This window comes from Theropithecus gelada, chromosome 11 (genome assembly GCF_003255815.1).
Source record: "Theropithecus gelada isolate Dixy chromosome 11, Tgel_1.0, whole genome shotgun sequence".
NCBI classification, from domain to species: Eukaryota; Metazoa; Chordata; class Mammalia; order Primates; family Cercopithecidae; genus Theropithecus; species Theropithecus gelada.
Genome location: NC_037679.1, coordinates 96,889,097 through 96,911,377, shown reverse-complemented (window position 1 = coordinate 96,911,377; position 22,281 = coordinate 96,889,097). Strand labels below are relative to the sequence as shown.

Genomic DNA, 22,281 nt, shown 5'->3' with positions numbered 1-22,281 from the left:
CAGAAAATAATAGCAGATGCTCATGCTCCCTCTGTTTTTCTGCAAAAGCATTCTCCAGTAGTCTCTGGCACATAGAAAAATGTTCACTAAACACTAATTGTATGAATGAATAAATGAGTAAATGAATGTGTGAATGGATTATATCATAAGTGTAATAGGTAGCCGGGCGCAGTGGCTCACGCCTGTAATCCCAGCACTTTGGGAGGCGGAGGCGGGTGGATCACCTGAGGTTGGGAGTTCGAGACCAGCCTGACCAACATGGAGAAACCCCGTCTCCACTAAAAATACAAAATTGGCCGGGCGTGGTGGCACATGCCTATAATCCCAGCTACTAGGGAGGCTGAGGCAGGAGAATCGCTTGAACCTGGGAGGTGGAGGTTGCGGTGAGCCGTGATCGTGCCATTGCACTCCAGCCTGGACAAATAAGAGTGAAACTCCGCCTAAAAAAAAAAAAAAAAAAAAGTGTCATAGGTGACAGCCTACTAAAAAATTTTGGGTCATTCCTTGTACAAAACTTACACAGAAATTAAAAAATCAAGTTAGCTTTCTACAATGGTGGATGCCAACAAAACACATTTCCATGGAGAATATTTCATTTATATGTAGATCTTCTTCATCTTGCAAATTGACTTCTGAGGTACATGACAGTGAACATCGTTCCAGCCCCATTCTTCTGAACGGAAATTTATTATCGCACAACGCTCATCAGGGCTATTGGGTTCACCTGAGTGCCAGAATCTGAAAGGCAGATAAAGGACAGTGGTGTTTTGAAACAGTGTTTTGGGGCTGGGCACGGTGGCTCATGCCTATAATCCCAGCACTTTGGGAGGCCGAGGCGGGTGGATCACCTGAGGTCAGGAGTTCGAGACCAGCCTGACCAATGTAGAGAAACCCCATCTCTACTAAAAGTACAAAAAAATTAACTAGGCGTGGTGGCACGTGCCTGTAACCCCAGCTACTAGGGAGGCTGAGGCAAGAGAATCGCTTGAACCCGGGAGGCAGAGGTTGCAGTGAGCCGAGATCGTGCCATTGCACTCCAGCCTGGGTGACAAGAGTGAAACTCCGTCTCAAAAAACAAGAAACAGTGTTTTGGAAAAAGTGAGAGACTGGGAGAGAGCTAGCGTTAAACAGTGTGAAAGTCAAAGTCACGCATACCCAAACCACCTTCCCACTTCTGCTGCCACGTTTTGTAAAACCTCATGTTCAGGCAGTTTCCTCTCCACCTATGTCTCTGGTATTTCCCTTGAAAACTGTTCCCACATGACCTAGTGGCCTGTCATCTTAATCAACTCGGCATACATTGAACACCCCCCGGCAGATATCCCAGAGGATTCCTTCATTTTGGCCATCCCTATGTCCAATTGCCATAGAACTTCCAACTCACAGAGTTAAATGATTCCAAGATTTTTTTTTCCCTGGTCCCAAGTATTAATCAGGTTCTATGCACTGCTTTTGGAGTCTGAAGAACTAGGGAAATTCCCTGGATCTGCTATTTAGTCTCTGTTATTTAGTGCAAGTAATTTAATTTCCCTGATTCTCAGTTCTTCTATCTGAAAAAATGGGAACTAGAACAATGTCCCTACGTATTTGACATAATTGATATGTCAACAGTGGTAATCTGTACTAAAGTACTTTAAAATTTGTAAAGAAATCATAAATGGCTGGGCATGGTGGCTCACACCTATAATCTGAGCACTCTGGGAGGCCAAGGCAGGCAGATCACTTGAGGTCAGGAGTTCGAGACCAGCCTGGTCAACATGGTGAAATTCATCTCTGCCAAAATTACAAAAATTAGCCGGGCGTGGTGCCACGTGCCTGTAATCCCAGCTACTCAGGAGGCTGAGGCAGGAGAATCACTTGAACCTGGGAGGCAGAGGTTGCAGTGAACCAATCACACCACTGCACTCCAGCCTGGGTGATGGAGTGAGAGTCTTGTCTTAAAAAAAAAAAAAAAAAAAGCACAACCCTTGATGTCAAAGAGACCTAGTTCTATACTCACGTGACATTTTTATTGTATGGTGTCTGATCAACCCATTGCCAATGTCGCCAACCCTTTGGATCTGACAGCCCCAGAAAATAAGCAGAATTTATTTTCAGATTCTGAGTGATGAAATCCTGAGGGAAGAAAACGGAAGAGTCATAGTTGATAGAGCAGGAGCACCCTCATCTGGGACAAACACCGCCATTTTAAGTTCCAGCTCCCTTTCTTGCCTCATGCATTTCAAGGAAATCACTTCCCTTCTGACCACAAGCAGACAGAAAGAGCAGACAGTAAAACACAGATAAGACAGCTCAGGCACAGAGGGAGGTGGGGGGAAAGTCTCTTGGGTAACTGCCAAGTTTCACCCTCATACAATGGGTCCCAATAAAACAGTGGGCCTTAATAAGCACATTTCTTTCCCTTCAGGTGCACTAAGATAGGAAAGCTAAAAGCAGACTCGGGGGGCTATGCCTGCAGCTGCAGAAAGATGTATGGGAGCAGACACACGACTCTGCCTCCCCGATAAGCGCAACAAAGAGACACAGAAGCAGTCCCCCAAGCCTCTGATAAACTCTCCCACTCCGAATCCTTAAAAACTCTTTGTCTGGGCCGGCACAGTGGCTCATGCGTGTAATTCCAGCACTTTGGGAGGCCTAGGCGGGCGGCCTACATCAGGAGGTCAGGAGATGTAGACCATCTTGGCTAACACTGCGAAACACTGTCTCTACTTAAAAAAAAAAAAAAAAAAAAAATTGCCCGGTGGCGAGCGCCTGTAGTCCCAGCTCCCCCGGAGGCTGAGGCAGGAGAATGGCGTGAACCCAGGAGGCGGAGCTTGCAGTGAGCGGAGATCTCGTCACTGCACTCCAGCCTGGGCGACAGAGTGAGACTCTGACTCAGAAAAAAAAAACAAAAAACAAAACTCTTAGTCTGTAAGAGAGTGTGCCCCTGACCTAACTCAGCCAGAAGCTCCTCTCAGGTTTATTTTCTCTAAAAAAACCTGTCTTGACCGGCAAGCCGCCTTTCATATTTCTTTCCTCTTTCTTTAATTCTTACAATAGCCTTTAGCGGGGACTCAAGTTGAACAGAGTTCTTATGGCCATAGGAAGAAAAGAAGAAAAGGAGATGACCCAGGAGTCGCCACAAAGGGCCCCTGCCCAGGAGCAGAGGCCTCTGGCTGAGCAGGGCTGGATCAAAGACATCACTTGTGAGCATGATGTTTGGCGTGTACAGGAGCATGCTCTAGCCGTGGTCATCATAAATCCTCATGTCACACTTGCTTTCCTATTTCTTTGCTAAGTGACAGCATTCTTCAAGGCTCTGCGTATTGTGAGGAAATTTCTCCCTCGCTCCTAATACAGTCTTCTTGTAAAGGGAGTTGAATTAGTATATCTTTAGGTTTCTCTCTGCGCCCCACCCCCCTAGTTATTTATTTATTTATTTTTTGAGACAAGGTCTTACTGTCACCCAGGCTGGAGTGAAGTGGCGTGATCTCAGCTCACTGCAGCCTCAACCTTTCAGGCTCAAGCAATCCTCCTACCTCAGCCTCCCGTAGCTGGGATTACAGGCATCCACCACCATGCCCTGCTAAGTTTTGTATTTTTAGTAGAGACGTGGTTTCGGCCATGTTGCCCAGGCTGGTCTCGAACTCCTGGGCTAAAGCCACCCTCCTGCCTTGGCCTCTCAAACTGCTGGGATTACAGGCTTGATCCACCACACCCAGCCAGGAAAGCGTATTTTTATTTTTATTTTTGAGACAGAGTCTCATTCTGTTGCCCACATTGAAGTGCAGTGATGCAATCTCAGCTCACTACAACCTCCACCTCCTAGGTTCAAGTTATTCTCATGCCTCAGCCCCCCGAGTGGCTGGGATTACAGGTGCCCACAACCACACCTGGCTGATCTTTGTATTTTTAGTAGAGGCAGGGTTTTGTCATGTTGGCCAGGCTTGTCTTGGCCTCATGTGATCCACCAGGCTCGGCCTCCCAAAGTACTGGGATTACAGGCGTGAGGCACCGAACCTAGCCCCATATCAGTTCTTGATTGTCAGTTCTTGCAATTTAATTTTTTTTCGCAAGTCCTCATAATATTTCTTCTCTGTGAGGCAATTAATTGTTTCTAAGTATTTCTATATAACTGCATGTTATATAAATGATTGATAACAATGCTAGTATCAACACTGAATGTAGTGGGACTTCTACTTTACTTTCAATAATGGTGGACTAAGTAATTTGGACCAAACTTCTTGGCAAAATCAACTACATAAGCTGGATGAAACATGAAAAACTTTAATGTCTCAAAAGGTCACAAAATAGTAAAAATTACCAGGTCAAGAAGCCAGAGAGAATGAAAAGCAAGGAAGATGTGCCTGGAAATCATGGCCCCTTTCTCTCTAGGGAAAGTTTGCTGATCCAGAAAAGGCAGTAGAAGGGCTGAACAGCACATTCCTCCCCCGCCCCCGCAACCTCAGGATGCTAAAGTTTAAAAATTTAAAAGTTTTGTGTTGTGGTGGTTTATGCCTGTAATCCCAGCACTTTGGAAGGCTAAGGTGGGAAGATTGCTGAGGCCAGAAGTTTGAGACCAGCCTGGGAAATATAGTGAGACTTCATCTCTACCAAAAAATAATTAGGCCAGGCATGGTGGCTCACACCTGTAATCCCAGCACTTTGGGAGGCTGAGGCAGGTGGATCACCTAAAGTCAAGAGTTTGAGACCATGGGGAAATCCAGTGTCTACTAAAAATACAAAAATTAGCCAGACGAGGTGGTGGGCGCCTATAATCCCAGCTACTTGGGAGGCTGTCGCAGGAGAATCGCTTGAATCCAGGAGGCGGGGGTTGCAGAGAGCCAAGATTGCGCCACTGCACTCCAGCCTGGGCGATAAAGACTCCGTCTCAAAAGAAAAAGAATAATAATAATAATAATAATAATAATAACTCTGGGCTGGGCACGGTGGCTCACACCTATAATCCCAGCACTTTGGGAGGCTGAGGCAGGTGGATCACTTGAGGCCAGGAGTTCGAGACCAGCCTGGACAACATGGTGAAACCCTGTCACTACTAAAAATACAAAAGTTAGCCAGGCATAGTGGTGCATGTCTATAATCCCAACTACTCGAGTGGCTGAGGCATGAGAATCACCCGAACCTGGGAAGTAGAAGCTGCAGTGAGCCGAGCTCATGCCATTGCACTCCAGCATGGGCGACAGAATGAGACTGTGTCCAAAAAATGCAAACCCACCCCCTGCCCAAAAATAAAAAACAACTTCGCACGCACACTCCAAATGCTTCAGGTCACTTTTTTTTTTCTTTTTTTGACAGAGTCTTACTCTGTCACCCAGGCTGGAGTGCAGTGGCACGATCTCGTGTCACTGCAACCTCTGCCTTCCAGATTCAAGCAATTCTCCTGCCTCAATCACCTGAGTATCTGGGACTACAGACATCAGCCACCTTGCCAGGCCTCAAATAATGTTGTACAAATAAGAAAATATATTTTGACATAGGTTTGCAGATTATTTTGAATGTACATGAACGTATATGAGACATTGTTAGTGGTTTGTGTAATTCCTTCCCTCTCCACCATATCAATTTATCTATTCATTCTTTCACTGAACATTTAAGCAGTCTATTGTCTGCTCAGACTCTGTGCTAAGTGTGGCATAGGAAGTCAAAACAAATAAAAGTTTACAACATGGCTGGGGAGACAGGATGAACAGCACTTTTGAAAACTTTGTAGGGTTAGGCAAAAATTAGAGTCCAGAGCCAAGAAAGAGGTAAGGGTAAATAGGCAGTAAATCAGACCTCATATAGATTATGATCTGGCTCTGAATCATTTGGATATTGTAGAAATTTCAGGCCCTGAAATTGCCATAATGTACTGTAGGACTTGTGCCAAGGCATGTGGCAAAAGCAAATGAAAATACTCTTTGGGGCCGGGCGCGGTGGCTCAAGCCTGTAATCCCAGCACTTTGGGAGGCCGAGACGGGCGGATCACGAGGTCAGGAGATCAAGACCATCCTGGCTAACACAGTGAAACCCCGTCTCTCCTAAAAAATACAAAAAACTAGCTGGGCGAGGTGGCGGGCGCCTGTAGTCCCAGCTACTCGGGAGGCTGAGGCAGGAGAATGGTGTGAACCTGGGAGGCAGAGCTTGCAGTGAGCTGAGATCTGACCACTGCACTCCAGCCTGGGTGACAGAGCAAGACTCCGTCTCAAAAAAAAAAAAAAAAAAAAAAAATACTCTTTGGAAGTGAATAATATCTTAGGCTTCCAATTTTTTGTTGTGTTGTTGTTGTTGTTTTTGAGACAGAGTTTTGCTTTTTCGCCGAGGCTGAACTGGCATGATCTCAGCTCACCGCAACCTCCACACCCTGGGTTCAAGCGATTCTCTTGCCTCAGCCTCCTGAGTAGCTGGGATTACAGGCATGCGCCACCATGGCCAGCTAATCTTTGTATTTTTAGTAGAGAGGGGCTTTCACCATGTTGGCCAGGCTGGTCTCGAACTCCTGACCTCAGGTGATCCACCCGCCTCAGCCTCCCAAAGTGCTAGAATTACAAGCATGAGCCACCGTGCCTGGCCTCCAATTATTTTTATAAATAATTTTTCAAGTACAACATCTATCACACAAGGATAATTTGAAACATACTATAGGCCAGACATGGTGTCTCGGGCCTATAATCCCAGCACTTTGGGAGACCAAGGCAGGTGGATCACTTGAGGCCAGGAGTTCGAGACTAGCCTGGACAACATGGTGTAACCCCATCTTTACTAAAAATACAAAAATTAGCCAGGAGTGGTGGCATGCACCTGTAATCCCAGCAGCTCAGGAGGCTGAGTCAAAGAATCACTTGAACCCAGAAGACAGAGGTGGCAGTGAGTCGAGACTGCACCACTGCACTCCACCCTGGAGTGACAGAGAGAGACTTTGTCTGAAAAAAATAAAAAAAGAAGATCTGGGCACGGTGGCTCATGCCTGTAATCCCAGCACTTTGGGAGGCCAAGGCAGGTGGATCACCTGAGGTGAGGAGTTCGAGAACAGCCTGGCCAACATGGCGAAATCTCATCTCTACTTAAAATACAAAAATTAGTTGGGCGTGGTTGCGGGCACCTGTAATCCCAGCAATTCGGGAGGCTGAGACAGGAGAATCGCTTGAACCCAGGAAGCGGAGATTGCAGTGAGCAGAGATCTCGCCACTGCACTCCAGCCTGTGCGATAGAACAAGACTCTGTCTCAAAGGGAAAAAAAATACAAAAACTGGCCGGGCACCATGGCTCACGCCTGTAATCTCAGCACTTTGGGAGGCCAAGGCGGGTGGATCACGAGGTCAGGAGTTCGAGAACAGCTTGGCCAATATGGTGAAACCCCGCCTCTACTAAAAATACAAAAATTAGCTGGGCATGGTGGTGGTCGCCTGTAATCCCAGCTACTCGGGAGGCTGAGGCAGGGGAATCGCTTGAACCCTGGAGGTGGAGGTTGCAATGAGCCGAGATTGAGCCACTGCACTCCAGCCTGGCGACAGAGCAAGAGTCCATCTCAAAAAAAAAAAAAAAAAACCAGCAACAACAAAATAAGCTTAAGCGTTGAACATTATAAAGTTTGACAGCATATTTGAAAGAGAAGCAAGATAAATTCTAGATTTGAAAAATATAATAACTGAATTTAGATGTTAAGATATGGTTTTAATAGCAGGATTAGACATAGTTGAAAAAGATTAGTGAAGTGGGAGGGCCAGGTGCTGTGGCTCACGCCTGTAATCCCAGCACTTTGGGAGGCCGAGGCGGGCGGATCACGAGGTCAGGAGATTGAGACCACCCTGGCTAACACGGTGAAACCCCGTCTCTACTAAAAATACAAAAAATTAGCCGGGCGTGCTGGCAGGTGCCTGTAGTCCCAATTGCTTGGGAGGCTGAGGCAGGAGAGTTGGTTGAACCCCGGAGATGGAGGTTGTAGAGAGCCGCAATCGTGCTGCACTCCAGCCTGGGCAACAGAGTGAGACTCCGTATCAAAAAAAAAAAAAGACTATCAGTTAAGAAAGGAAACAGATTAGCTGCCTGTTAGAACATACCTGCTCTTCCTTGGTGTTGATCACCACCAGATCAGCCCCCATCACAGAACAGTTATTTTGACTCTCAGTCCAAGACTGCATCACGGTAGAAATAAAGTAGCAACTAGACTGAAATGACGTCCAAGGGGTTGGGCAGCAGCTCCAATCTTCCCAAAGGAGTATAGAAGAAGAAAAAATGTTAACAGAGAATTCTCCTCACATAAAGTTACAAGCTTAGATCGCTAAGGTTTAATTAGTTTTCATCTATGGATCTCCATGGATTTTCCAAAGCTGAACTCATTTACTGCTGTATTTACTAATCTCTTTTTTTTTTTTTTTTTTTTTTGAGACGGAGTCTCTCTCTGTCACCCAGGCTGGAGTGCAGTGGCCAGATCTTAGCTCACTGCAAGCTCCGCCTCCCGGGTTTACGCCATTCTCCTGCCTCAGCCTCCCGAGTAGCTGGGATTACAGGCGCCCGCCACCCCGCCCGGCTAGTTTTTTGTATTTTTTAGGAGAGACGGGGTTTTACCGTGTTAGCCAGGATGGTCTTGATCTCCTGACCTCGTGATCCGCCCGTCTCGGCCTCCCAAAGTGCTGGGATTACAGGCTTGAGCCACCGCGCCCGGCTGTATTTACTAATCTCTAGATCATTTCACTCTATATTGGGACCAGCAAACTTCCTGCAAAGGGCCAGATAGTAAATATCTTAGGATTTGGGGGCCATACGGTCTCTGTTGCAACTACTCAACTCTGCTACTGCAGTATGAAAGCAACCACTGGCAATATGTTACCAAAAACAAACAAAAAAAAGAATATGGCAATAAAATGTCATTTATAAAAGTAGGCAGCTGGTTGAGTTTGGCCCATGCCTTAGTTTTCCAGGCCCTGCTTTAAACCCACAATAATTATTTTAATGACAAATACTTGCCGGGCACAGTGGCTCACACCTGTAATCCCAGCACTTTGGGAGGTCAACGCGGGCAGATCACGAGGTCAGGAGAGATGGAGACCATCGTGGCTAACACGGTGAAACCCCGTCTCTACTAAAAATGCAAAAAATTAGCCGGGTGTGGTGGCAGGCGCCTGTAGTCCCAGCAACTCGGGAAGCTGAGGCAGGGGAATGCCGTTAACCCGGGGGGCGGAGCTTGCAGTGAGCGCAGAGTGCGCCACTGCTCTCCAGCCTTGGCGACAGGTTTTTGTTGTTGTTTTTTTGAGACGGTGTCTCGCTCTGTCGCCCAGGCTGGAGTGCATTGGCACGATCTCTGCTCACTGCAAGCTCCGCCTCCCGGGTTCAGCCACAGCCACCGGAGTTGCTGGGACTATAGGCGCCTGCCACCACGCCCAGCTAATTTTTTTGCATTTTTTAGTAGAGACGGGGTTTCACCGTGTTAGCCAGGATGGTCTCGATCTCCTGACCTCGTGATCCGCCCACCTCGGCCACCCAAAGTGCTGGGATTACAAGCGTGAGCCACTGCGCCCAGCTAAGACAAATACTTTAACTTAAGGTTCTCATCATTTATTGGTGGTCATACATGAACCATGTCTACATCTTTAGCAAAAATAACTTTGACAGTGTTATATTTGCCACTAATAATTGTAGATAAAAATATCATTTAGAGTTTAGCATCTAATTTTAAAGAATGAGTCTAGAATAAGACAAATCTGGGTTGCAACCTCATTTTCTGTGCTGTAATTTTGGGAAAATTATGTAACCACTCTATGCCTTAAATATTTTTCTTTTCATTTGTAAATGGGAATGTTTCTTACTCAGAATATTGAGAGGTTGAGGTGACATAATACATGCAAAACACTTAAGAGCGGTAAGTGCTGAAAAAGATCCGTCTCTCCTTCGAAGCACGTTTCCACTGTCAGCACAAAACAGATTATACAAATTCCCTCTGACAAACAATGTAGAGCATGTCAAAATGTTTTTCTTTATATTTTGGCATACATTATACCAAAATAAATATTTAAAACTTTTTTTTAGAGACAGGATCGTGCTTTGTCATCTAGGCTGGAGTGCATAATCATGGCTCACTGCAGCCTTGACCTGGGTTCAAGTGATCCTCCCACCTCAGCCTCCCAAGTAGCTGGGACCACAGGGGCGCGCCACCTAATTTTTTTTGTATTAATCCAGCTAATTTTTTTTGTATTATTTGTAGAGACAGTGTCTTGCTTTGTTGCCCAGGCTGGTCCAGAACTCCTGGGATCAAGTGATCCACTGGCCTCAGCTGCCCTGAAGTGCTGAAATTACAGGCATGAGCCGCTGGACCTGGCCGCCTATGGTAGTTTTGAGGAACAAGCTCTTGTCATCTTTTTACCCCACACAGTTTTTCCCTATAAGCAGGGAATGATTTCATTCTTGAAATAACAGTTTGATGCCCTTTGGGTCCATGTTTTCTTCCTGGAAAGGATTAAGGCCATTGAAACATTTCTGATGTAGAACTTGTCTCTCTCTGGCTCTGCACACGAGGCTGTAGGCAGTCCCTGATTCTGGACACAGCTAACCAATTATCCCTCAGGAGGTGAGTAGGCCTGGACTAGGGAGCAACATTTTGGCCTCACTCTAAGCCATATTTCATGATTCGGTTTTACCATCAATAAAGCTGATAATTTTATTTTTTATTTATTGTTATCTTTTTTTAGACAGGGTCTCACTTTGTCACCCAGGCTGGAGTGCAGCAGTGTAATCGCTTATTACTGCAGCCTCAACCTCCTGAGCTCAACTGATGCTCTCACTTCAGCCTCCAAAGTAGCTAGGACTACAGGCACATGTCAACACAGCTGGGTAATTTTTTTTTTTTGAGATGGAGTTTCACTCTTGTTGCCCAGGCTGGAGTGCAATGAGACAATCTCGGCTCACCTCCACCTCCCGGGTTCAAGCAATTCTCCTGCCTCAGCCTCCCGAGTAGCTGGGATTACAAGCATGCGCTACGACGCCCAGCTAATTTTGTATTTTTGATAGAGACGGGGTTTCTCCATGTTGGTCAGGCTGGTCTGGAACTCCCAACCTCAGGTGATCTGCCTGCCCTGGCCTCCCAAAGTGCTTAGATTACAGATGTGAGCCACCATGCCAGGTATAATTTTATTCTTATATTTATTTTTCAGTTAATTCAGAACTGTATATATTTATATCCTGTGTATATTTATTTTTCAGTTAATTCAGAACTGTATAGGGAGAGGGATATATTTACCGTTGAACTTAGTGATTAATTGGATGTGGGGGTGAAGATGATAAGTAAAGAGAAACTGCTAAGAATGATTCTCGAGTTTTAAGCTTTAGTATTGATGGGAGCAGGAGAAAGTGAGACAGTTCTGAGGACCCTTGTTTGATACTTTAATTTTGAGGTGTTTTTTTTTTTTTTTTTTTTTTGAGACGGAGTCTCACTTTGTCACCTGGGCTGGAATGCAGTGGCAAGATCTCGGCTCACTGCAAGCTCCACTTCCGGGGTTCAGGCCATTCTCCTGCCTCAGCCTCCCGAGTACCTGGAATTACAGGCATGCACCGCCACGCCCAGCTAATTTTTTTGTATTTTTAGTAGAGACAGGGTTTCTCCATGTTGGTCAGGCTAGTCTCGAACTCCCGACCTCAGGTGATCCACCCGCCTCACCCTCCCAAAGTGCTGGGATTACAGGCATGAGCCACCGCGCCCGGCCTGAGGTGTCTATTTAAGATACCAAGTAGATAAAGAGTGCAGTAGGAAAAACTAGGCCTTTAGTTTAGGCCTTTAGTGCTGACAATGATAAACCATCAGACTAGGAATTTGATTAATAGCAAGGGAAGTCTTGTTGCTCATTGCAGAGTTGTACCTTCCATGTCCTTTCCTTCCATGACGCAGGCCAGGCTTGGATAATACTGTTGATACTCTTGTAACTTGGACAGCCGCTTGACAGTTTTGCTATACATAAAATTGTGACTTGCTGGGAAAGAGAAAGCAGAGTTAGTTCTCATTCTTTTTTTTTTTTTTTTTTGGAGACAGAGTCTCGTTCTGTTGCCCAGGCTGGAGTGCAGTGGCCGGATCTCAGCTCACTGCAAGCTCTGCCTCCTGGGTTCACGCCATTCTCCTGCCTCAGCCTCCCGAGTAGCTGGGACTACAGGCGCCCGCCACCACGCCCCACTAATTTTTTTTTGTATTTTTCTTAGAGACGGGGTTTCGCCCGGCAGTTCTCATTCTTTTAAGTGGAGCTATGTTGTGCTATACAACCTTATGCTGTGGCCGGGCACAGTGACTCACGCCCGTAATCCCAGCACTTTGGGAGGCCAAGGTGGGAGAATCACTTGAGGTCAGGAGTTCAAGACCAGCCTGGCCAACATGGTGAAACCCCATCTCCACCAAAAATATAAAAATATAAATATATTTTTATTTATATTTAAAAATAAAAAATAAAATTAGCCAGCTGGCCAGGCGCAGTGGCTCACGCCTATAATCCCAGTGCTTTGGGAGGCTGAGGCTGGTGGATCACTTGAGGTCAGGAGCTCGAGACCAGCCTGACCAACATGGTCTACTAAAACTACAAAAATTAGCTGGATATGGTGGCGGGCACCTGTAATCTGAGTTACTTGGGAGGCTGAAGCAGGAGAATTGCTTGAACCCAGGAGGCGGAAGTTGCAGAGAGCCGAGATCGTACCATTGCACTCCAGCCTGGTTAACAGAGCAAGACTCTATCTTGAAAAAAACCACTAGCCAGGCGTGGTGGCAGGCGCCTGTAATCCCAGCTGTTCAAGAGGCTGAGGCAGGAGAATCACTTGAACTCGGAAGGCACAGGTTTCAGTGAGCCAAGATCTTGCCATTGCACTCCAGCTTGGGCAACAAGAGTGAAACTCCATCTCAAAAAAACAAAACAAAACAAAAAAATAACCTTCTGGCCGGACATAGTGGTTCACACCTGTAATCCCAGTACTTTGGGAGACCAAGGCAGGCAGATCACCTGAGGTCAGGAGTTCAAGACCAGCCTGGTCAGCATGGTGAAACCCTATCTCTACTAAAAATACAAAAATTGGTTGGGCATGGTGGCACATGCCTGTAATCCCAGCTACAGGAGTCTGAGGCAGGAGAATCACTTGAACCTGGGAGGTGGAGGTTGCAGTGAGCAGAGGCTGTGCCATTGCACTCCAGCCTGGGCAACAGAGCGAGGCTTTTTCTCAAAAAAAAAAAAAAAAAAAAAAAAAAAAGACCAGGTGCAGTGGCTCACCCTTGTAATCGCAGCAATTTCAGAGGCCAAGGCGGGCAGATCACGAGGTCAGCAGTTCGAGACCAGCCTGACTGACATGGTGAAACCCTGTCTCTACTAAAAATACAAAAATTAGCCAGGCATGGTGGTGCATGCCTGTAATCCCAGCTACTCAGGAGGCTGAGGCAGGAGAATTGCTTGAACCTGGGAGGCGAAGGTTGCAGTGAGTCAAGATCACGCCTCTGCATTCCAGCCTAGCAACAGAACGAGACTCCATCTCAAAAATAGTAATAACAGGCCAGGCATGGTGGCTCATGCCTGCAATCCCAGTACTTTGGGAGACTGAGGCGGGCGGATCACGAGGTCAGGAGATCGAGACTATCCTGATTAACACGGTGAAACCCCATCTCTACTAAAAATACAAAAAATTAGCCGGGCGTGGTGGCAGGCACCTGTGGTCCCAGCTACTTGGGAGGCTGAGGCAGGAGAATAGCACGAACCCGGGAGGCAGAGCTTGCAGTGAGCCAAGATTGAGCCAGTGCACTCCAGCCTGGGTGACAGAGTGAGACTCTGTCTCAAAAAAAAAAATAATAATAATAATAATAAATAATGGGCCAGGAGTGGTGGCTCACACTTGTAATCCCAGCACTTTGGGAGGCCAAGGCAGGCGGATCACAAAGTCAGGGGATCGAGACCATCCTGGCTAACATGGTGAAACCCCATCTCTACTAAAAATACAAAAAAGTAGCTGGGTGTGGTGGCGGGTGCCTGTAGTCCCAGCTACTCGGGAGGCTGAGGTGAGAGAATGGCATGAACCTGGGAGGCTGAGCTTGTAGTGAGCTGAGATTGAGCCACTGTACTCTAGCCTGGGTGACAGAGCGAGACTCCATCTCAAAAAATAAAAATAAAAATAAATAATAAATAATAATAAAATAGCCTTATGCTCTTACAAAGTCTGCAATGCCTCTCTCATCCCATTTCAAGCCATACTGCTCTTTTCTCATGCTTCTTTCTCTGCAGGCCCAGTAAAAAATATGTCCTCAACCCTTTCATATATCAGTTTATCTTGTTTGTTTATAAGTTTGCATGTGTATATATCTTGGTCTTCCCCTACTATAACATACAGTCTAGTGAAGGAATTTCATTGTATTGACGCTATATACCCAGCACCTAGAAAAGTGGCCTGCTCACGGGAGGTGTTCGGTAAGCATTTGTTGATTACTAGGTAACAGCATCTAATTCTATTAATCTTGAAATACCACAGGCCTTTTGGTTTTTCTAAAGTTTTCTTATGGCTGTAACTGTAAGTAAACCATTTGGGTCAAATTAAATATAAGGTAAAACCTAACCTTTTGGAGACATTTAGACATCTTTCACTAAAAATGGTCTCTTTTGTTCACTGGCATGCACACAGAGCAAGATCTGACTTTTCACTTATCCTCACTTAATTCTTTATTCATGTATTTCATCATTCTGATTTTGAGACTAAACCTAGTCAAACTCTTCTGTTTTCTCTTAATTTATGTCTGTAAGTTCTTGCATGTCTTCTTTCCTCTCAAATAATTAAATAACCATCTTGTATTAGTGTGTTTTTGCATTGCTATAAAGGAATACCTGAGACTTGGTAATTTATAAAGAAAAGACATTTTACTGGCTCACAGTTCTGCAGATTGTACAGTAAGCATGGTGCCAGCATCTGCTCACCTTCTGGTGAGGCCTCAGGAAGCTTTCAGTCATAGTGGAAGGCAAAGCAGGACCCGGCATATCACATGGCAAGAGAGGGTGCAAGAGAGAGTGAGGGAGAGGTGCAGATCTCACCCAAACTCAGAGCAAGAACTCACTCATTCCTTCGAGGCAGGCACCAAGCCATTCATGACGGTTTCACCTGCATCACTCAAAACCTCCTGCTGCCGGGCGCGGTGGCTCAAGCCTGTAATCCCAGCACTTTGGGAGGCCGAGACGGGCGGATCACGAGGTCAGGAGATCGAGACCATCCTAGCTAACACAGTGAAACCCCGTCTCTACTAAAAATACAAAAACTTAGCCGGGCGAGGTGGCGGGCGCCTGTAGTCCCAGCTACTTGGGAGGCTGAGGCAGAAGAATGGCATGAACCCGGGAGGCGGAGCTTGCAGTGAGCTGAGATCCGGCCACTGCACTCCAGCCTNGGTCTCTCTGTCACCCAGGTTGGAGTACAGTGATAAGACTGTGGCTCACTGCAGCCTCAACTTCCTGGGCTCAAGCGATCCTCCTGCCTCAACCTCCTGAGTAGCTGGGACCACAGGCACGTGCCACCAAGCCAAGTTATATTTTTTATTTTTTATCGAGACAGGGTCTCACTCTGTTGCCCAGGCTGGTCTTGAACTCCTGTCCTCAAGCAATCCTCCCACCTCAGCCTCCCAAAGTGCTGGGATTACAGGTGTGAGCCACTGCCTGGCCATATGAACAGTTTTTCCTGTCATATTGGGAAGAATCTCATGTGAAGATTAAAACCCCACAGTAATACAATTACAGCATCATAGAAAGAATAATAGTTATGTTCCCAATAGAGACTTTTTTTAAAACAAAGGAGCAGATCAACTAGATGGTACCTACCATCAGCACTCCCATCAAAGTGGAGTTATTGTTATAGAATGAATTGCATCCTCCCCAAGCTCATATGTGGAAGCCCTAAGCTCCAATTTGTGGTATTTGAAGATAGAGCCTTTGGGAGGAAATCAGGTTTGGATGAGGTGATGAGGGGGGTTCTCATGATGAGATGAGTACTCTTATAAGAAGAAACCGTGAAGAGCTGGCACTCCCTCCATCATGTGAGGACACAGCAGGAGGGCATCACCTGTAAGCCAGGAAGAGGGACCTCACCAGATACAACCATCCTGGCATCCTGTCAGACTTCCAGCCTCCAGAACCATCAGAAAATAAATTTCTGTTTTTTTTTTTTTTTTTTTTGAGACAGAGTTTCGCTCTTTTTGCCCAGGCTGGAGTGCAATGGCGCGATCTCGGCTCACCGCAACCTCCGCCTCCCAGGTTCAAGCGATTCTCCTGCCTCAGCCTCCCGAGTAGCTGGGATTACAGGCATGTGCCACCACCCCGGCTAATTTTGTATTTTTAGTAGAGACGGGGTTTCTCCATGTTGGTCAGGCTGGTCTTGAACTCCCGACCTCAGGTGATCCACCTGCCTCGGCCTCCCAAAGTGCTGGGATTACAAGCGTGAGCCACCGCGCCCGGCCTAAATTTCTGTTTTTTAACTCACTCAGTCTATGGGGTTTTTTGTTTCTGTTTGTTTTGTTTTGTTTTGTTTTGTTTTGTTTTGAGACAGAGTCTCACTCTGTCACCCAGGCTGGAGTGCAGTGGCGTGATCTCAGCTCACTGCAACCTCTGCCTCCTGGGTTCAAGTGAGTCTCTTATCTCAGCCTCCCAAGTAGCTGGGATTACAGGCGTGAGCCACTGCGCCCAGCTAATTTTTGTATTTTTAGTAGAGACAGGGTTTTACCGTATGGTTCAAGCTGGTCTTGAACTCCTGACCTCAGGTGATCTGCCTGTCTCAGCCTCCCGAAGTGCTGGGATTATAGGCGTGAGCTACCATGCCTGGCCCAGTCTATGGTATTTTGTTATGGCAGCCCAAGCTGACCAAGACAGTTATGATCACATTTGGAAAATGCAACTAAAACCAGGCAAAGAAACCTGGAAGTATAGACAATTATCCAAAATAACTAATAATAGTAATAACTTATTTTATGAAAAACATGGCCTTCTCGGTTAGGGTTGCCATTTTATGTCTAGAAAGGGGAACCTGTTTCTTCAGGAAATCTATAGAATGTGACTGGGAAAAGGACCAAGAGATGACTGCACTCCAGCCAAGAACTTACCCACAGAACTCACAGTGAAACAGACACAGAGGAGCAAGATAGATACGACTGCCACAGACCAGACCTTCAACTGGAACCACCAGACTCCTTTCTCTGTCAGATCAGCAAGACAAACGCATAGTCATAATCTCCACTGCTGAAGACCCAGGAAGCCAGAGTCCCAAAAATCTTAGAACAACAAAATCAGGCTATGATCAAAACTAATTAAAACACAAAAAATGTGAAAGCAAGAAGAGATTACAGAAATTACAGAGATTACAGAACAAATGACCAGTTAGTACCCTGGAACCCAAGACAAATCCAGGCAAAACTCATTCAGAGTAAACTGTACTTTCCAGTTCCCTACTCTCTTTACCTTTGAATCGCACAGCCTTGGCCTCAAACTTTCAGGCTTAAGTGGTCCTCCTGCCTCAGTCTCTGAGTAGCTGGAACTTTAGGCATGTGCTTGCACGCCTGACCAAATTCATTTTCCTTTAAGACCTTCTAGGCCCGAGTTGTTTTTCTTTTTTTCTTTCATCTTTCCCTGATCCAAGTATCTTGGGTCCATACCTATTTCCATACTGAAATTATTATTATGTGTGAAAAGCTGTCTATTTCTTCTTCCAAAGTCACCCCTATCACCTCAATGCCTGTTTCCCACTGTATCCTGCTGTTACTACCTTCCCTAGAACTGAGAAGATGAATGCTCACCTCGGTCTTGAGGCTCTTCTTCAGGCACCATTGTGTGTGTACACCCTTTGGACTTCCTCTATCAGGAGGTGCAGAAGCTCTTGTATCACTTTCCCTAAAGATGTGACTTTAGGGGGTCTGCTTCTTTCAAACAAGCCAAGCCCTTAGATCCTTCTTCGCCTACTCTTGCAAAGGAAGAGATGTGACTTAGGAGACTTTCTGCAGTGAGCTAAAGCTTTCAATTTAAAACATACATCATGTTCAGAAATAAGGAAACACAAACAAGGAAATTGAGAAATACATCAAAAACAGTTCATGGCTGCAGGTCTAATTTTTTTTTTTAGATAGGGTCTCACTCTGCCACCCAGGCTGGAGTGCAGTGGTACAATCTCGGCTTACTGCAACCTCTGCTTCATGGGTTCAAGCAATTCTCCTGCCTCAGCCTTCCGAGCAGCTGGGACTACAGGCATGCGCCACCATGCCCAGCTAATTTTTGTATTTTTAGTAGAAAAGGGATTTCACCATATTGGCCAGGTTGGTCTCGAACTCCTGACCTCCTGCCGTTGCACTCCAGCCTGGGCAACAAGAGCAAGACTCCATCTCAAAAAAACAAATTAAAAGAAAAAAGCCTCTTCCTTTTGTAAATTGCCCAGTCTCAGATGTCTTTATCAGCAGTGTGAAAATGGACTAATACAGCCTCCCAAAGTCCTGGGTTCCCATTGTGAGCCCACCACCTGCCCGGCCACTGCTGAGTAATTTTAATTAGAGAAAATCCATTATAGCCTGTGCTACTCAAATGGAGATGTTTGGTTGAAGGATGGTTACAACTACTGGTGAAACAGACACTGAGAAATAAATAACCTAGGTATTCCAGAATCTTTCCAGAGTTCAACTGAGATTTAATTGTAGAGTAGTGAGAAAAAAGTTTTGAGTTAGCAGCCGTCCATTGAGCTATTTTAGGACCCAGACCAATGAGATCCTTTCTAAGCTGTATACTTGCTGAAACAACTTAAAGTCCAGTTTGGTCTCTTGTCTACCTCCCATTTACAGTTCCCCAAACATCCCTCTGCCCCTGCCTCAGGGGTTCTGCCTGTTGCATTCCTCTGTCTTGGATTAAAATGTAGAGTAGGAGGGTATTCTTTTGAATATACAATGCTAAGAAGAGAGGAGCAAAGGCAAAAATGAGAAAAATAATTTAAAATAGAACAAATTATAAAAGCAGAAAGAGGCCGGGCGCGGTGGCTCAAGCCGGTAATCCCAGCACCTTGGGAGGCCGAGACGGGCGGATCACGAGGTCAGGAGATCAAGACCATCCTGGCTAACACGGTGAAACCCCATCTCTACTAAAAAATACAAAAAACTAGCCGGGCGAGGTGGCGGGCGCCTGTAGTCCCAGCTACTCGGGAGGCTGAGGCAGGAGAATGGCGTAAACCCGGGAGGCGGAGCTTGTAGTGAGCCGAGATCGCGCCACTGCACTCCAGCCTGGGTGACAGAGCGAGACTCCGTCTCAAAATAAATAAATAAATAAATAAATAAATAAATAAAATAAAAGCAGAAAGAATGATAAATCATTTTCTCAAAATAAAAGCAGAATTGCATGTAGGCCCAGGTCAGGTGCGGACATTCCAGCAGAATGCTATGAGTATGACCAGAGTATTGCAAAAGCTGCAGCTAAAGAGGACAAATCTAGATAAGAATTGGTAGACGGTTTGCTGACTTCCTCTTCTCCTGGTTGGTGAGGGAGGGAGTCCCACGCTAGGGTTATGGGATGGCTGAACACACGACACTCGACACTGGACAGATAAGACTGACAGCAGTTTAGCTGCATGTACTCACGGCCTGAGGCAGGAGGGCACCACGCACCATGCAGGGTCAGATGGAGATTGCTCTTGGGAGAAGGGTGACTGTGGGAGGCAGGATCTGCTGTAACAAGAGGGTGAGGTGGCCCCTTGGTTCCTGAGGGAGGATGGGATTGGCTTCTTTAAAGAATTTTGTGACTGGGCGTAGTGGCTTGCGCCTGTAATCTCAGCACTTTGGGAGGCTGAGGTGAGCAGATTGCTTCAGGCCAGGAGCTCACGACCAGCCTGGCCAATATAGTGAAACCCCATCTCTACTTAAAATACAAAAAATTAGCCAAGCATGATGGCGCACATCTGTAATTTCAGCTACTCAGGAGGCTAAGGCATGAGAATCGCTGGAATCTGGGAGGCAGAGATTGCAGTGAGCCGTGATCACACCACTGCACTCCAGCCTGGGTGACAGAGTGAGACTCTGTCTCAACAAAAAAAAAAAAAAAAAAAAGAAAGAAAGAAAAAAAAGATTTTGTGGGCCTTCAAGGAAGTGAAATCTATTAGCTTGAGGACCAGGTGGAGTGCAGCTGGCTTAGCTGAGATGGAAACTGACTGAGTGGGAAACAAACACTGTTTTGTTTTTTTGAGATGGAGTCTTGCTCTGGTCACCCAGGCTGGAGTGCAGTGGCAAAATCTTGGCTCACTGCAAGCTCCGCCTCCCGGGTTCAAGTGATTCTCCTGCCTCAGCCTCCCAAGTAACTGGGATTACAGGCATGTGCCACCATGACTGGCTAATTTTGTATTTTTAATAAAGACGGGGTTTCACCATATTGGTCAGACTGGTCTTGAACTCCCAACCTCAGGTGATCCGCCTGCCTCAGCCTCCCAAAGTGCTGGGATTACAGGCGTGAGCCACTGCGCCCGGCCATTTTGTTTTGTTTTGTTTTTGTTTTTGAGACAGGGTATCAGTCTGTTGCCCAGGCTGAAGTGCAGTGGCATGACCTTCACTCACTGTAGCCTTGACTTCCTGGGCTCTAGTGATCCTCCCACCTCAGCCTCCCGAGTAACTGGGACTATAGGTACACGTCACTACACTTGGGTATCTTTTAAATTTTTTGTAGAGACAGGGTCTCGCTATGTTATTTCCCAGGCTGATCTCAAACACCTGGGCTCAGGTGAGCCTCCCGCTTTGGTCTCCCAAAGTGCTGGGATTACAGTGTAGACTAGTGTGCCTGGCCAGTGATGCTCTTTTAACATGAGTACCCAGTGTTTGGAATCAGCACATGACATCAGTTAGGTTTTGCTGTATAATCAATTAACTTAAAACTTAAAATACACAGCTATTCAATTAGCTCATAGTTCCGAGAGTCAGCAATTTGGGCGAAACTCCACTGGATGATTCTGGTTTGGATAAGATCGGTTCCATCTCAGCTGAGCGTACTCTGCAATAAGCTGGTGGGCTGGCTGGGGCTGGCTGATTCACATCTCTCTTTGGTCTGTCATCCTCTAGTGGATTAGCCTGGATTTACGTACATTGTGGCAGGAGGATTCCAAGAGTATTAAAAAAACAAGCCCTATTGCATACATGCTTTTAAAAACCTGTGTGCCAGGAAATTACCAAATCTTTCCAATTATAACATTAAAAGACAACCAGTCTCTTCCGCTTAAAACTTATTATTGGCTGGCCACAGTAGCTTACGCCTGTAATCCCAGCACTTTGTGGGGCAAAGGCGGGAGAATTACTTGAGGCCTGGGCAACATAGTAAGATCTTCTGTCTACAAAAAAAATACAAAAATTAGCCAGGCATGGTAGCATGCACCTGTAGTCCCAACTACTCGAAGGGCTGAGGTGGGAGGATCACCTGAGCCTGGGAGGTCAGGGCTGCAGTGAGCTATGAACAAGCCACTGTGCTCCAGCCTGAGTGACAGTGAGACCCTATCTCTAAAATAAAATAAAAACCAAAATGTAAAAGGAAAAGAAACCTCCCAAATATATTAGCATTTATGCCTTCAGAAAAACAGATTCTATGTGAATATTAATATAATTGCAATATATTATCAAGCAAAGAAACCAATGGGAGGCCGAGCACGGTGGTTCACACCTGTAATCCAGCACTTTGGGAGGCTGAGGCAGATGGATCACCTGAGGTCAGGAGTTTAAGACCAGGCTGCCCAACATGGTGAAACCCCATCTCTATTAAAAATACAAAAATTAGCTTAGTGTGGTGGCAGGAGCCTGTAATCCCAGCTACTCAGGAGGCTGAAGCAAGAGAATCACCGGAACCCAGGAGGCAGAGGTGCAATGAGCCGAGATTGCACCCCTGCACTCCAGCCTGGGTGAGAGAGCGAGACTCCATTTCAAAAGAAAGATGGAGGCCGGGTGCGGTGGCTCAAGCCTGTAATCCCAGCACTTTGGGAGGCCGAGACGGGCGGATCACGAGGTCAGGAGATCGAGACCATCCTGGCGAACACAGTGAAACCCCGTCTCTACTAAACAATACAAAAAACTAGCCGGGCGAGGCGGCGGGCGCCTGTAGTCCCAGCTACTCGGGAGGCTGAGGCAGGAGAATGGCGTAAACCCGGGGGGCGGAGCTTGCAGTGAGCTGAGATCCGGCCACTGCACTCCAGCCCGGGCGACGGAGCCAGACTCCGTCTCAAAAAAAAAAAACAAAAAAAAAAACAAAAAAAGAAAGATGGAAAGAAAGAAACCAATGAGAAAAGCAGTCTTTAGGGTTTGAGATTCTAGTTTATAGCTAGCCAGGTGGA

General features: G+C 46.3%; 1 protein-coding gene across 3 annotated transcripts; it reads right to left on the bottom strand.

Moving 5' to 3' along the window:
• Positions 1–482: 482 nt before the first annotated feature.
• Positions 483–17,951, bottom strand: CLEC4C (C-type lectin domain family 4 member C). Of its 3 annotated transcripts, XM_025403248.1 has the most exons (7): positions 17,747–17,951; positions 17,057–17,149; positions 15,342–15,345; positions 11,829–11,935; positions 8,040–8,185; positions 2,000–2,115; positions 483–738 (listed from the first exon to the last, which is right to left on the bottom strand). In XM_025403248.1, exons 1-7 carry the CDS (start codon positions 17,775–17,777, stop codon positions 597–599), a joined length of 639 nt encoding a protein of 212 aa, XP_025259033.1. In that variant the 5' UTR covers positions 17,778–17,951; the 3' UTR covers positions 483–596. The 3 variants fall into 3 exon arrangements, with proteins under 3 accessions (XP_025259033.1, XP_025259034.1, XP_025259035.1); XM_025403249.1 differs by lacking the exon at positions 15,342–15,345 and having other exon boundaries at positions 501–738; positions 11,829–11,939; positions 17,747–17,777; XM_025403250.1 differs by lacking the exons at positions 15,342–15,345; positions 17,057–17,149 and having other exon boundaries at positions 501–738; positions 11,829–11,939; positions 17,747–17,777.
• Positions 17,952–22,281: the final 4,330 nt, after the last annotated feature.

Excerpts from the sequence above, each read along its gene's own strand:
- CLEC4C (XM_025403248.1), bottom strand. The coding sequence starts at position 17,777 with ATGGTGCCTGAAGAAGAGCCTCAAGACCGAG. Across the intron at positions 8,186-11,828 it reads GGAAGGAAAGGACATGGAAG|ATTGGAGCTGCTGCCCAACC; the intron begins GTACAACTCTGC and ends TCCTTTGGGAAG. Across the intron at positions 2,116-8,039 it reads TCAACACCAAGGAAGAGCAG|GATTTCATCACTCAGAATCT; the intron begins GTATGTTCTAAC and ends TTCTTCCCTCAG.